Source organism: Euprymna scolopes, chromosome 22 (genome assembly GCF_053919585.1).
Source record: "Euprymna scolopes isolate OS-2025 chromosome 22, ASM5391958v1, whole genome shotgun sequence".
Lineage (NCBI taxonomy): Eukaryota > Metazoa > Mollusca > Cephalopoda > Sepiida > Sepiolidae > Euprymna > Euprymna scolopes.
This window is the reverse complement of record NC_136503.1, coordinates 32184000-32201280: the sequence shown is the minus strand read 5'-3', so window position 1 is coordinate 32201280 and position 17281 is coordinate 32184000. Positions and strand designations below refer to the sequence as shown.

General features: G+C 34.0%; 1 protein-coding gene across 1 annotated transcript in view; it reads right to left on the bottom strand.

The window, feature by feature from the left end:
- LOC145243951 (uncharacterized) overlaps positions 1-17281 on the bottom strand; it is a 105382-nt gene that overhangs the window by 13850 nt on the left and 74251 nt on the right. The window contains exons 4-5 of the mRNA XM_080107078.1: positions 10317-10388; positions 3110-3247 (exon numbers count right to left, since the gene is read on the bottom strand). Of these exons, the coding sequence (XP_079963204.1) occupies positions 3110-3247; positions 10317-10388 (210 nt within the window). The remainder of the gene's footprint in view (positions 1-3109; positions 3248-10316; positions 10389-17281) is intronic.

The window sequence follows — 17281 nt, the reverse complement described above, 5'->3', positions numbered from 1 at the left end:
AGAAAGAGAGACGGGAGGGAGGAAGAGAGAAAGAAAGAGAGACGGGAGGGAGGAAGAGAGAAAGAAAGAGAGATGGGAGGGAGGAAGAGAGAAAGAAAGAGAGACGGGAGGGAGGAAGAGAGAAAGAAAGAGAGACGGGAGGGAGGAAGAGAGAAAGAAAGAGAGACGGGAGGGAGGAAGAGAGAAAGAAAGAGAGACGGGAGGGAGGAAGAGAGAAAGAAAGAGAGACGGGAGGGAGGAAGAGAGAAAGAAAGAGAGACGGGAGGGAGGAAGAGAGAAAGAAAGAGAGACGAGAGGGAGGAAGAAAGAAAGAAAGAGACGGGAGGGAGGAAGAGAGAAAGAAAGAGAGACGGGAGGGGGGAAGAGAGAAAGAAAGAGAGACGGGAGGGAGGAAGAGAGAAAAAGGGAGAGAGACGGGAGGGAGGAAGAGAGAAAGAGGAAGAGAGACGGGAGGGAGGAAGAGAGAAAGAGGAAGAGAGATGGGAGGGAGGAAGAGAGAAAGAGAGACAGACGGGAGGAAGGAAGAGAGAAAGAGAGACAGACGGGAAGGAGGACGAGAGGGAGAGAGAAAATTAGGAGGAAAAGAGAGAGAAAATTAGGAGGAAAAGAGAGAATTAGGAGGAAAAAATAGAATTAGGAGGAAGAGAGAGAGGGAATTGAGAGGGGGGGGAGAGAGAGAAAGCAAAACTTAGGAGGAAGAGAAAGATTTGGGAGAGAGAGAGAGATGATGAGAAACTGAGAAAGAGAGAATTGAAGAAGGCGGAGACTGTAAGAGAGACAAAGCCTGAGAGAGAAAAGACAGAGAGGAAGAGATTTTTCTATACTTACTAGCATTTCAGCCCGGCGTTGCCCGGGTGTTTGGAGGTGTATGTTGAGCAAAAAAAAAAAAGTGGTAGTAGGAAGGCAGGCTCGAACCCGTACCGTGAAGGAGGGAAAGAATGAGAAAAAAACGTGATGACTTTGCTGTTATGACCACCGCCAAACAGGAAGTGACATGGGTTTAAATTAAGGCTAGACAATCGAAAAGAGAGGATGACTTTCGACAATATTGGCGAAAAAAACGACCCCCTCCCTGTAGAAAAAGTGCCCAGATGAAGGTGAAGATATTAATGTTTTTAGCCAATTTTTCGACATTTGTCATCTAAAAGGTCAAGCTTAAAAACGATATTGATTTTGTGAAAATCCGTCACCTCTGTCGAAAGTTTTAGGCAGACATGCAAACATACATACATTTATATATTGATAGCTTAAATTTTCGACCCAAACTGATTAAAAAACTTGTCCTATCTTTGAATACCCTTCATGTAAAATTTCAAATGTTTAGACCAGAAATTGTCGGAGTAATTTAGTAGAGACTGCAGCGGTCAATTTTTTTTTTTTTTTTACTTTGAGCCCTATTATGACCCCTTAACATTTATTGTTTTGGGATCAAATCAAGTTATTAAGTTAGATCCATGTCCAAGGAACCTATATCGAAAATTTAAAGTGTTTAGACCCAAAATTGGCGGAGGAGTTTTGTGGAGTTCTCAAAGGTCAAATCGTTGAACTTTGACCCCTTAACAGCCAAATTTCTGGCTAAAAACCGATTATAAAGATTTTCCCAAATCTCAGTACCCTGTATAGCAAATTTCAAGTCTATAGACTGACAATTGACTGAGTTATTGTGTAGGGAAATGTACACAGACAGACACACACACACACTTTTACTTTTATAGATTTGCATAAAAAAAATTCTGAGAACAAAAACACCTGTATAGTCTTGTTGGCATTCATTCCCCAATGAGGGAACCTCAGGTGAGTCAACAAATCCATACTGACCTTTTTAGATCTATTTAATTGTATTCATGGATTCAAAACCTATTGATCAGATTTTTATGAAACTAGAGACACAGAAGACTTTATAGCGTAAGAAACTAGGTTTGATTCATTTTTTTTAAATGCCCCTGTGAGAATGCATGTAACCATAGAAGTTATTCCTTTCTATTCTATATTTAGCAATACACATAAACAAAAACAATCATTTCACATTTTCGGTTATTCAAAGCAAAACACTGTTTAATTCATTGTTAAAAACTGATGCAACAGATACAAATGCACACAAGTTTAAAAACTTATTATCTTGTTTTTTCAACCATATAAATATTATTAAAATTAATTTGGCTAGAAATGTACGAGAAATTGCAAGTTGGACACAGTTCAATACACCGGACTGGTTGGGATTGCTTTAATAAAATAATAGCCGAATACTTCTAATTAACTAAACATGTAGGAATATTTTTTATATTCATATTTTCAATTATTTAAAAAAAAAAAAAAAAATCGTTCTGAAATAAAAACCAACATATATTAAAAAAAAAAGTCTTGTTTATAGCCGTGCTATCGCTGCTACAACTACTAAAAAACAGTTTTGTATCAAAACTCAAAAATAGAAATGATTTTTTTCCGGGTATCATGATTTTAAATTGCTAGCTATCACAAGAGGAAACAACATGCAATTATACTTTTAATGGATAAAAACAGTAAAAAGACTGTTTTACTTACTATCGGGTGTCCAAAGAAAATTTTTTTCTAAAATGTTCAATACTCATCATGTTGAAGTCTTTTTTTTTAACACAAAAAAAAAAAAAAAAAAAAAAAAAAAAAAAGGACTGGTATTTCGGACAACCCGAACGAAGTAATGTCTCTTCTGGATTAGTTTCCAAATTTCATGATAAAATTCTCAATATAAACACAGTACAAGCATTTACAAATGGGGAGAGAAGAAGGGGGTTACAAAATCTTACCGAAAATGCTGTTTTATGATGTTCACATTTTTATCACTTTATTTGCTTAAAACTCTTAAAATATATAATGTACATCAATATTTATTGAAAGTATATTCATCTCTGAAAAAAATGGTGGTATTTTGAGGACTTAAAGTGCTTTTACTTTTAAAATATGACTATTTTAGCAGAAACCTCTTGAAATCTGTGATTATCCAAACCGTTTTATCGGTCTATGTGTATCGCTACTAAATTGTTGCAAGTGGTGTGATCACCTGCCCAACATCAGGCAGCATCAGATAATCTTGCTAGTATAATCCAAGTGCATGTATGTGAGAATGTCATACCTTATTGTGTAATTCTTTTATGGAGAAGGATTTTAGTATTTTTGACGAATTCTCTCCCAAATCAGCAACCAGTTTTAACCAGGGACTCTCACCAAATAAGTCATCAACAGGATTTGGTGATAGTAAAAAATTATCATTCTGAAAATAAAATAGAAATTAAACAAATTATTACGAATATTGTCGGAATACCTGTTCTATACATAAAAAAAAAATTGCTTTACGGCGTATCAATCTTTTGAGTAATTTAAATGCTGAAATAACATTGTGTTGACAATTTTGTTTTCTTTTAATTCAGTTAGAATTTAATGATTAGCAATTTTTACAATATTATCTATACATATGTAAGAAGTCAGCTAAAAAAAAAACAAAAAAAACTAACTACCAACTGTTGCAGATGTGGAGAGACAATACCATGGCTAACACTGAAAGGTCATACACAAGTCACAACACCAAATGTGGTCCTATGTGTTGTGGAGGTCACTCAGAGTTGTATCATAGGTCTTGACATACAAAATGGCCAGCAATGGCCAAGAACAAATTACCTGAAAGTACTTCCTTTAAACTCCTCGGCCTAACGTTTACAGGGAACATGAACTGGAATAGATACATTGAGAGCATTGCCAAGGCTGCTGTAAAGAAGGTGGGCTCTCTCTACCGTACTAGAAAACTACTTACGCCTGAAAGTATGCTGTGCCTCTATAAGGCCACTATTTGCCCATGTATGGAGTACTGTTGTCAAATTTGGGCTGGTGCATCTGCTGCTTGTCTCTCACTCCTGGACAGGGTTCAAAAGAGGTCCTGAACTGTCATCTAGGCTTCAGCCTCTGTCCCATCGACGAAATGTTGCATTTTAATGGTGAATGCTCTAATGAACTACAAGTACTTGTACCTCCTCGAAGTGACTACCCCCGACAAACCCCACAAGCAACTAAGTCCCACCCCTTCACAGTAGAGATCTCTAGGTGTAAGAAAGCCTTTTACTCCAATAGTTTCTTCCTCAGAACTTCTAGACTTTGGAACTCCCTTCCGGGATTCTGCTTTTCCAACTGTACTGACATGCAGAAGTTCAAGTGTAATGTGAACATCTTGCTACTCATCTCCCTTCATAATACCCTTGCAACTTATGTCCCCGATAATAGCCCCCTACTTTAAAGTGGCACTATGCCTTGTTTGGGGTGAAAATTGATTTTAAAAATAAATAAAAAGTGGTCTGTTACGAAGACTGCATGATTTCCAACTAGTTTCCTTGTCAATCATTCAACAATGTCGTTTAAAAGTAGGTATCCCAAACCAAAATTTTATTTTTATCATATCTAAAAAAAAGTAATGTGGGCATGTAGATTTTTGTAAACCATTTACAAAAATACCAAATTTATTTTGGTAGGTCAATTAGCCATCAAGTTATGATCATTCAAAGTTTGTCGGAAAGTTGAAATTTGCTATCGTGGCCGAGAAGCCAAATTTCATAGTCTATAACTAAAAATGTAAGCTACTAACAAGTGAAAAATCCTTATAAATGTAATGTCATCTTGTAGTAGATGAAAATTAATACAAATTTAGGCAATAAATATTAGATGAAACCAACTTAAACACTAGGCAAAATCCCTCTATCAACGCGAAAACAGTGAAAATACGACATGGAAAGGCAACTTTAACTGTTCATATCAATTTCATTTTAATAGCTAATGTATTGAATCTTCTTAGTATGATTCAAAACACATTAGAGATCAAGATAATTCTTTCTTTTAATTATAAATTGATAAAACCACTCAATTGTAGACCATGTAAAAGCAGTCAAACAGGCAATTTTGTAAAAAGGGCAAAAAAGGTAAAAAATGAGTCAAAAGTATACGTTACTGAAATTGCTGTAAAAATGTAACCATTGAAGTTAGAAGCTTGAAACTTTGCAACTTTACTAATTTTGGGGTGAGGAATTCAAAAAAATGGTTGCCTTGTTTCTAATAACAAAACTTTTTGCCACAGAAATACTTTTACTTTGGGAAATTTAAACTCGCCAAAAAAGCACCGACGACAATAATATTTAGAAATTTTTTATACAAAAAAAAGGCACAAATCATTTTTTTTAAACATTGAAAAACTTTCAACTTAAAAAACAAGTAAGAAAGATATTTTAGGTCTTATTACAATTCCTTTCTTATCGATCTTCTCTCAGAATTCTTTCATAGGCTTCTGCTATGGTAGATATCTCAGGAACCCTCCAAATCCTACCATCACTTGAAACTGGCATTACCTCAAAATCCCATCTGTAGACAAATGCTGACTCTACTTGTGCAATGTCATCTGATAAAGGCCATCGAAAATAATCTTTTCTACTTTTTGTTTGCATTAAAAATTTTACTACAGTGCTGGATGCAGATATAATATCAATGACTTGGCCAATGTAAAAGTTGGTGTCATAGTAGACAGCTACCCATTGTCCTTGATGTTCATAACTGAAGATATCCTGAGATGGATCTTCATCACAACTGCAGAAGTTATCTGAATGTTCAGCAGATTCACTTAGGGAAGACATTTTTTGTTGCTTTGGTGGAGGTGGAGATGAATCAATTGGATTTCTTTTCAAGTAGTCAGAGAGAGCAGCTTCCAGTTGAACTTTATTTCCACTGGTGTTGATTTTGACACCTAAAACAACCTTGAGGTATCTCAATTGGTCTTTGAGTGCTTCCAAACCACTTTCTGAAATTTTTTTTATCTGTTTATCAGACTTCACCGGACCACCATGCTTAATAACAGAGTTAATAATTCTCTCTTTCTCAGCAGCAGCTTGATGTTCTTTTTCCTTCTTTAATCTTTCATTTTGTGCAATTTTTTCTTGGACACGAAGTTTCACAAGGGCTTCTTGTTGTGCATGTTTTTGTCGCAAATGTTTTGCATGTTTTCTGGAGATGCTCAGAATGGATTGCCTCTTTGTTGCTAAAATCTAAATCTCCAAAGGCATGCTCACCTGACAGATTTGTTAAAGGGCAGCTCTTCAAGGCATCTCTCGTCTCCTGATCTACATCTTTTCCAAAAGCACCTCCTTCTAAAAAGTCATGCAACTGGTGCTTAGTGACAATGAGGAACTGAGTATCTTGCGCAAACATTCTAAAACAAGTTCAGGGGCTGTGAGACTAATACAGAGAAACAGATTACCTTCCTCAAAGAATTCCCCATTAAATACACCTTTACAGTCAGATTTTAATAACAACTGGGGATTGTTGATCCAGCATTCTAAACTTAGAGCCATTTTCTGTATATAGTGATGGAAGTCAACATACTGAACAGTGCTGTTAACAAGTTTCCAGAAAGGTTTGGTCAAATTAATGTTCAGCAAACCAACTGCAGCAAGTAGGGAATGTAGTCTCTCATCAGAAATGTCAGCCAAAACACTCTGTAATTTCATATTGCAAGATGTTGCAAACACAGATAAAAATAATTTTATGTGCTCTTTATGGTGATATATTGCCAGGGCATTTTCAAATAGAGAATTAAACCTATTTGCCCGATAACTTGTGATTTGAGATTGGTACCCTTCTTTGCTGCAGAATGCCAGCCATTCTGTCCTGCAACTCTTTTATTGTTTATGAGTGTATGTACGGGTGACGACAAAAAAAAAAAATTGATATGCGTTCTGTCACAATTTCTGTTAATGCTGACATAAAAAGTTTTTATGTAATTATTTTCAAATTTTAGGACAAAATAATTTAATATATTTGCTAATATATAGCCTTGGATCCGAGTTTTTATATTTAATCAGTTTTTTTCTACAAAGCGTAAATGTTGACATGTTTTACGAATCCAAAACAAAGAAACAAAAAATTAGTAAATAAATAATGGGGTTTGTATTACTGTACACATAGATTCGAAAAAGTTGTCAAAAAAAAAAATATATAACAAATAAATGTTATCAAAGGCAAGATAAGTTACTTTTCTACCAAACTGGATATATTTTTCGTGTTTTTATTCAAGGTAACATGTTTATTCAGTTTGAAAACCATACAGTGTTTACCGATGTATTGGAACATTCAAGATGGAGTCTGATTCTCTCTTTAACACGGTAAGTTTGGGAAAAGATGTTATAAATAAAAAACCGGATAAAATACTGTTAAAAACTCGCTCAATATATGTTACCGTGACATAGGTTGACATATATTCGGCGGGTTTTTAATAGTATTTTGTATAGTTTTTTATTTATAACACCTTTTTCCAAACTTACGGTGTTAAAGAGGGTGTGAGACACCATCTTGAATTTTCGAATACATCGGTAAACACTGTATGTTTTTCGAGCTGAATAAATATGTTACATTGAATAAAAACACAAAAAATATATCCAGTTTGGTAGAAAAGTAACTTATGTTGCCTTTGATAACATTTATTTGTTATATATTTGTTTTTTGACAACTTTTTCGAATCTATGTGTACAGTAATACAAACCCAAATAATGCTTATTTTAAGTAATTTATTTTAAATAATCTTTTTTTAATTCTCTTTTTTTTTTTCATAATTAAAAAACTTATGTTTCTGAACAATAACAAAAACATACTTTATCGTCATAAGTCAGTAGCCAAACGTTTTGTTTATGGAATTTAATTAAAATAATTTAACAATGCTAAAGTTTATCCAACCGAAAAAAAAGTTTCCGTCAGTCCCACACAACTAAAAATGTTTTGTACACGGTTTTATTAATTAATTTAATTAAAATAATTTAACAATGCTGAAGTTTATCCAACCGTAACCGAAGGAGAAAGCGATGAAAGAACATATGAAAGTTTGAAAAAAGCTATAGAAAATAAACTGGCATTATTTTTTAAATTGTAAATTTTCATTTTTTTAATGACGTTCTAAAAATATTAATTAAAAAAATATCTTTCTATAACTTTTAAATAATAAAGAAAAAACAAACTCACCTAAGAACTTTGGTAAGTCCATAGTGAAACGAGTTGTTTGTTTATGTTTTTCAGTCAGTTAGTATGTTGTGCTGCTGTGTGGCTACTGGCTAGCTGACAGTTGATAATTGGTCTCTCTGGCATTAAGTTGAAAATCTCTGTAGGTACCCCAACTTTTATTAGTGTGCGCTCCTTGATTTATGGGGCCATAAACATGACACCAACAGATTATTAAAGAGGAGATATTCCTCTACAAGACAATGCCTTTTTCGGAATTCTTACTATAAAATTTCTTTCATGTTTCTTTCACTGAAGTTTTCAAGTTGGATTTTTTTTTTAGAAAAACCACTTATAACCTTTTAATAACCTCACCATGTTATTAAGTGACCTTTTTTCTTTAAAATGATACCATTTTTATATACTTAGAGACTCACAATATGAAGCGCAACAAATTTGAAAAACATCAACATTTTTTTTGTGTAAAAAATAAAGCGATATTTACCAAAATTAGAGGCATAACTTGAAAAATCCTGAAAAAAAAAACTATTAAAGACACAAGAAAAAGAATTATATATCTATAAAGACAAAAGATTAAATTTTATTTGAATCAAAACCATATCAAAATAACCCAAAAAACAAACAAGATATCGCAAGTTGAAGTTAAGGGAAATTTTACTTTAGTTACTAGTTTTCGCACCTAAACTAGGCCAGTTTGGGATACCTATTAAAAGACCCAAAAATATTTGGTGAAAGTATTTCCTAGAATTGCCTGCCTGCGGAACCATGAACAGGCTTTCAAGCTGACTACAATATGATCGTCTTCAAGTTCAATATAAACAAGTTCTTGTTGAGCAATCTTCTTAATCAAATTCTACTCAATTTCCACACCACTACTGATCATTGTGATGTTGTCTTATTGACCACCGTATATTCATTAACTATTATTCTTGAATGGCCTTTCGATATTGGTAAGTGGTGACACTCTTGTAAAAAAAAAAAAAAAAGAATTTCTCTGAGTTGGTTATTAATTAATTAAAAAAATTACAGATTTGAACAGAACCGTTTTAATTTTCCTTCTTCATAATCAAAACTTGTGCTTTTGGTTATCAATCAAGTATAAAGAATATAATATAATTTCATATTAAACTGTTCCTTTAATAGGATTTTGATGATACTCCTCAACCCCAAAAGTGTATGGACTCCTAATTGCTTTTAATTACCGTTTCCATAGTTAAACTCAATATTTGCATATTTGCACCAACAAACTTTTCAGTGTCACACAAAAATTGCAAACAGCTAAACTGAAGAGTGGAACTCAGTTTAAAAAGTCCAATGTCTAAGTTTTAAAAAACTCATCGGAATTTCTGCAAAAATGTACAACTCCTGGACCTTGCATATATACAATAGATTGGCCAAGATTTAAATGATAATCAATTCCATACTTACTGTCCATAACTATTTGCGCTTAAACTAACCTAGACTACCCCCATCATTGCAAACATTAGAAAAAGCAATTTTATTTACAGAATAAAATTTTAAAATATTTATTTTAAAGTAGGCGAGGGGGAGGCTTAGTTTCCCTTTAAAAATACAGATTTTTTTTTTGCTTCAAAACAACAGACTAAATATATGAATAATATTTACATATATCTATGCATGTATAATGATAATTACGGTTGTGACAACAGCATATTCTTTTCATTGTTTTAACTTTTGAGTCTATATCCGTTAATATCTTATGTTTTTATGTAGATGGATGTGGTTCTCGGTCGATTAAGTGTGTGTGTCAGATATATACTCGATAGTCAAAAAAACGAAAAGTATATTCTATTGTCACAGACCTAATAATGAAATATCAAGTTGGAATTTATTGTCGTCATCTTGGATATTATTTTTACAACGTTTCAGACGATGTAACTTCTGACCTTCTTTAAGTGCATCTTGTTGAACTTGGGAATCTGTACGGAATTTTGAACGGAACATTTCATTTAATCCATGAATTAAATTGGCCTTGTTTCGTCAGCTATGACCATGTAAAAGCTTTAACTAATTATTTAATTAAAGCCTCGTGCCAGCACCAGAGGTTCTTTGAATCCCCACCCCCACCTCCACAAATGTATTTTTCATTTGCAAAAATATATGCACACATTACACAGGTTTTTATGCTAATAGGAAAAGTTAAAAAAAAAATTTTTTAACTAAAAATTTAGAAATAATCTGAATTGGAAATTGTATCAGAATCACAAATTTAGAACAGACTCTGTAATTGTATTGGAATCAGAAAAAACGTTAGAATTGTCCCATCGCTAATTTTCACTTACTTTCTGTAGCTGAACCTCACTTGTTCGGCCGTCTACTTTCATCACTGTGTCTGTTAGTTTGTGCCCAGGCCCCTGAAAAAATAAAGATGGAATATATTAAGTATTCTGTTCTGATACTACACTTCACTTTTTCTGCCTTTGATCAATGGGGGAGAAATCCTTTCAGACTGGGACAATTTTTATTTTTATTCCTATCCAGAATGCCCTTTTTGGGGGAGCTGGATTTTCTCCCCATTAAAAACCAACCTTGCATCTAACTCTGCCCTCATGGGGAAGCAAGTAAATAGGAATATTACAGCATAAAACACACCTTCACTTCATCACAGCTGCAATTAAGAGTATTTTGTCAATAACTTGTACTTATAGACAGATTCCACAGTTAAGATAAAAAATAAACACTAATTTTTAAGAACAAAAAAAAATTTATAGCAAAAGTAAAAGTAAATAAAATAAAAATTGATTGTTGACATTTTTTTTTTTTTTTCTCTCCTTAATCGCCGATAAGACAATTACTTCTCATAACAGATAGCCATAAAAGTTGATTTTCTCGGTTAAAAATAAAGCTACTTGATCAATTTATGGGATTTTGGGAATATAATATCTTCGTTCTCTGACAGGTGTGTACATCATGAAGATTTTCCTTTATTTTCTACATTTTTATTTTTTAATTAAGTTGAATTCTGAATAAGAACCAATTTTTCTTTAGTAATTGCCTGTATTTTTGAGATGAGGTGTTTTCATTGATTGAGACTGTCGGACTGACTTCCTCATCTTGGTTGTTATAGTCACAACGTTTCAGCCGTTTTACCCTCCGGCCTCCATCAGGTGTTTTGTATCGAACTGGGGAACCGTTTGTTAGGAGTCTTGAACCCAACCCTTTATTATTATTACGGGGGTACCATGTTTGGACTCCAGCTAGGCTCTGGGACTTTGATACAACGTTCCCCAGTTCAATACAAAACACCTGATGGAGGCCGGAGGGTAAAACGGCCGAAACGTTGTGACTATAACAACCAAGATGAGGAAGTCAGTCTGACAATCTCAACCAATTTTTCTTGATTCTTTATATGGACAAACCTGGATCACAGGTGGGCATATACTTAGAACAGAACAGATACTACCCTTGTTGCATTGTGGGTGGTATTTTTAAAGAAGTACCAAATTGTATTGTTGTTGTTCGTCTTAGGAGGAGTCTTAGTGAGAGATTAGAGTCTTAGGAGTGTTCATGTGTTGAGTGTTCATATGTCTTAAGATGTTCATGTTGTAAGAGATGGCATATTGGAGACATAAACAGGTATATATAAAGAGACAGACAGTTCTGTATATATATAATAGACGGTGTACATGTTACTACATAATGAGAGGAGATTTGATATATAGATAGATAGACCGAGAGTTTGTGCGTTTATACTTTTGACAATTCTGTATGAACGGGAGTGTTTCTATAAATATTGATACATATATTTCTTACCTATTTTTGAGATGATGATGTTCACAAAGTTCTTATAATATAAATGGACAATACCTTTTCTGTTGAATCACAACACGAAGACGCAGATACACAAAGATGATAACGTTCATGATTTCGCTTGAGGAATTCAAAGTTTCTTTACATGGCTTTTTCTTTTCTAACCTTTCGCTTCCAAGGTTTGACGTCAGCAGCCGTCTCTGACCTCTCTCTCTCGGCTCTTTCTCCCCAACTCTTCTCTCAGACTGCATCTAAAACTCTACCTATATTGAGAACTTGTCACGTCATTGCATGATTAAACATGTGCTCATAAAGCACGTTGCCTTGACATGCGTCACGTTGCCAAACTTGACATGACCCCGAGTTCAGTAACCTATTTTTCGAATAACCTCTTTACAAAATGTTTACAATTTCAATTGATGATTAAATTCCTTATTTTAATTTTCACAGAAACAAATTTCATTATTACATTCCTTTTCCAATAAACAGATATCTAACTATTTTGTGTGAGCTAAATAATTGTGATTCCACATTCCTTACTTTCAATAACATTCTGTATTTATTTTAACTTATAATTGGAATTCTCAATTCCAAGTTTAGCATCGCAAGTTCGAATCCTTGACTATCCTATTTCATATTTACATTTAACTAATTCCCTATTTTTTACTTACATAAAAAGGGGACAGCCCTTTATCATGTAACACCCTCACCTCAAAAAGATCACAAAGGAGGGGAGATAACTCTTCAAATGAAAATGAGTTACTGCCTTTGTTGCTTTCTAGATCAATATAAGATTTTCTTGGCCAGACTAAATCATTTTAAAAATAAATGGTAGGTATATATTTGCTTCCCCACAAAAGCAAAATGTGAAACAAGGTCGTTTTTAATGTGGGGAAAACCAGTTTCCCATAAAGGTCACTTTGGAAGTAGGCAAAAATAAAATTGCCTTAGTATAGAAGGATTTCCCACTCCATTGACTAAGGACAAATTAACTTGAGTATAACATCAGAACAGATACTACACTCTGATCCTGGCCTGAATGGTAGCAAAGTAGATTATCATGTCATTAGAATACTAAAAACATTAACTAATGTAAATTTGTTAATAAGAAACAAAGTTTGATTTATCAACTCAAAAATTATCTGGGCCCGCCTTAAGATCCGACATTTTTTCTTAGATAAATTTGCCCAAGACTTATTTTCTTTATTTTAGAAATGAAAAACAAAAATTCTAATTTATTAGAATTTTTGTTAACCTTTAATGAATATCTGCTTTGTGAGAGTCACAGACATTGAGGTATACATTTTGCCTCCATTATTAGTTGTTACAGGCCTTTTCGGAAGTCAGCTGATTTACATCAAAATGCTTTTTCATTTAACAGAGTGGAACGATAAAATTTTTGCCATAGTAAAGATGACAGGATTCCATTTCCATTTGATGAAAACCGTTTTTCTTTTTTATGTTGCAGACCATCTATTATTTGGCCAGTTGTGTACAAATCCCAAGAGCGATAGAAGCCTTCTATCATGTCTGAAAGTGACACAATGTTTAACGAGCGAGATCAGAGATGAACTGCTGTACAACTCATGTTCTCTACCAATCCAAGTTATGACAACAGGATGATTACTAGCACCCTCAAAATGGATCGCTGAATTGCCACGAATAATAGGGATATGCTTAGGGTGATGAAAAAGATTCTGGCCACGGATCTTTGGTGTTGTTTTAAGTGAGGGCCACATCATGCTACCTAACATCCTTGAAGTCGGCTTGAAAGTCAACACCAAAGTGTACCTGGATGTGCTAAGAGTGTGGTGATCACTTAGTGCAATCAGATGGCCGCTGGCAGACATTGGGTGTGGCAGCAGGACTTGGCACTGGCCCACAAGTCCAAAGAGACCCAGGCTTGGCTTCAGATGGTGTGCTACAACTTTGTACCCTTCTCTCACTGGCCTTCCTTAACCTGAACTACTTCATTTGGTTATACGTCAAGAACATCACCAACATGACCTCCCACAACACCAAAGCCAGCCTGATCGCTGCCATCCGCCGAGCTTCTGCCGGCACTTATGGAAAAGATATGCTCCCAGTTCCAGACCCATATCAAGGCAGGGATTGAGGCTGAAGGTGGCTACATTGAATAGATGTCAGCTCTACTACATAATCAAGTTATCTGAATTGATTTTTTTAATAAAAGTTTAAAAAAAAAAAAAATGGCTGTAGTGTTGTTTTCTTTATGGCGACAACTTTATCATTCAACCTTGTAGACATTGTACAAAGCGAAATTATTGTATAGTGGTTTTGTTTTGAAATCTTTTTAACAAGATTTTTGTGAAGTTTAATTGAATTACATTTTTATAAAATTATTTAAATATAACTGCTTAACTTATTCATGCATATTTTGTTCAACAACAACAAATAGAAAAGTCAAAGTATAAATTCTTATTTAACAAATATTTGCTTTTTTGAGTCACAAACATCGAGGTAAACATTTTGCCTCCAATTATTAGTCGTTACAGACCTTTTCGATGGTCAGCTCAACTTGAATATACATGGTTCAAAAACAAGTGAGATCAGTTACATACAATTTCCATAAAATTTCAAGCGGAACCCTTTATTTACTTCCCGGGGGTAGCATGTTCTCATTCTGTCAACCATTAGCTTGTCTGAAAAACTTCAACGAATATGTATTCCATTTGATATCAGGACAGTATTCAAGAGTGATTCAACTCTCCAGAAACAGCTTGTGAGAGTCAAGCCCCCTACAGAAAAAATCATGACTAAGAACTGTGTATATGAAATCCCATGTAAATGTGGAAATCTATACAAAGGTGAGACGTGTCGTCCACTAAAAGTACAACTAGAACATCGAAAAGCCGTAGTACGTGGAGATTGAAAAATCAGGTATAGCTGACCATATCTTGAAGAAAAAGAGAAACAATCTACTATTATGGGACGAAGTAAAAATTAGACAGAGAGGAATGGTAGAGAGTAAGATGACTGAAAGAAGCAGCACATATGCTAAGGAATAACTAATTACTAAGTAAACCTAGTATAGAATTTAATACGATACGAGAACCACTAATTATAAACAATAGACAATATATACAAGTAATAAGTATAAACATTAATATATGTAAATAGATATACATTAATATATAGTAATAATTAGTAATAAATAGCAATATTTACAAATAGAAATAAAATAGGTTAAGGCTCTTAAAATTCGTACCAGAATTGACCGCAAGGACCCATGGCACAGTGGTTAGAGTACTTGGACAAATCAATTCTAAAAGTGATATTCTCTTGAAGGTTAAAGGTTCAATCTTCAGTGTGGGCGACCGAAAAATACAATTGCAAAATAATTAGGTCCTCTATCCAGCTACCCCTGTGAAGTAAATAAAGGGTTCCGCTCAAAATTCTGTCCAAATTCCCGAGTTTGACAAGATACACCTGAAGAAGGTCGGAGGTCACATCAACCAAAACACTGTGAAAATAGCTCAAAATAAGAACGGTAGTCCGATGAATCTAAATAATAGAAAAGTTCAAGTATAAAATAGATTTTTTTTAAACTTTTATTAACCCCTCCCCCACCTCTTTTTTAACTGGAAAAGAAAAAAATGATTGACGATTACGATATAAAAAAAAAAGAAAATGCAGTAAATGTCAATCATTCCTCTCCTTGACTAATTCTGTTTCTTTCTGACTCCCCCCACCAAAAAAACAATGAATAATAAAAGATTAATATGCAGTGGCACCAAAAAGAAAGTCATTTTTCTAAAATCCACAAATTTAAGCTAAATTGAATATAACTGTTTAAACAACCTTTTTACCTCATTTGATTTGCTTTTTTATTCCTCTATGACTTTTAATTGAAGTATTCTAGTGTTCACGTTAATTGAAAACTTTGAAAGAAACTTTGCACAATGGAAAAGTGTTGAGAACATTAATGCAACACAAATAAAATAGAGACACAATGGACTAGTTAATATTTAGTAGCGCGGACCTTCTGCACTTTGGAAGCCTGCAAATTTTTTTACACTTTTTAATTAGTCTGCGGCAATACTCCCGGGAAAGGCCATCCTACTTCTCTTTCATTTTTGTCCAAAGTTCTTCCAGATTTGAAATTTTATCATTGAGTAGCTGTTGCTTGATGTATTACCATATGTTTTCGATAGGATTGAAATCTGAAGATTGTGCAGGCCAATCCAAACATGTACTTGGTCGAATTAATTCAATCTTGCAAGCGAACTATAGGCCTTGGACCACTGGCGCTCCATACCAAAACTGAACCTCCACCACCTTGCAATTGAAACTGAGCATCTAGGATTAAATTCATCTTCCTTCAACAGGCATATTGTCTACCATCACTGGCTAGCCTATTGAGCTTGCTTTCGTCGCTTTCAACCAATATGAAGAGTCATGATCTTCATTGCATCTGACAAAATCAAATATGAACAGGTAACATTATAGAGGAATAAAAGGCGAATTAAATGAGGTATAAGCTGTTTAAACAGTTACATTCAATTTAGCTTAAATTTGCGGTTTTTGAAAAAATTACAAGTGCGAACTTTCTTTTTGGCGCCACTGTATATAAAATAAACAATGAATTAAAAAAGATTTTAAAAAATGTATCTATATTTTGCCTAATACCATGGCAAAAAAAGAACATATAAGTTTTATGAGCGTCTTGTGTAATGTGGACACACACATGACTTTCCTTCATGGATAAAAAAATTTCTTCTAGATAGCAGGTATTATCTAACAGACGTTATCTGGGTGCCAACCATGTTCAACCTAAATGAGAAAATTCACTGATTTATTGTTCAGATGATAAGCACGGACAATAGTGAAGATTCCATAAAACGCAATAAGATAAATAATGTGACTGATAGTTCAATTATAACCCTTATCCCTGAGTGGCTTCCGGGCCTTGATAAAAAAAAATTGAGTATAGTGTAAAACTTGCTTATTCAAACTGTCACTTATAATGAGAATTTTAAGTAAAAATAACGCAGGAAAATCTTTGAGGTACACACCCGTCATGGAATGAATATGGAATATTCCAATGCTCAATGCACAATGCTCAATGCAAAAGAAACTAGTCACCATTATATGATTGAATTTCAAAATTCATTACTTGTCACCTCCCCCTTAACTCGACCTTCATGTAGTATCTGTTCTGAAACTACACTTCACCTTTTCTGTTGTCGGTTAGAGGAGGAGAAATCCTTCCTGACAGAATTTTTTTTTTTTTCCTATCCAGATTGCCCCTTTTTGGGGAGTTGGATTTTTCCCAGATTAAAAACCAACCTTGTGTCTAAGTCTGCCCTTGTGGGGAGGCAAGAAAATAGGAACATCTCCAGAAACAAGGGCTCATATACTGAATTGTTACAAATCGTAAACTTTGATTTTCTTAAAAAAAATACTTGATCAATTTTTCTGATTTTTCATGCCATAACAAACTTGAACACCATAAAGTTTTTTTTTGTTTTTCTAA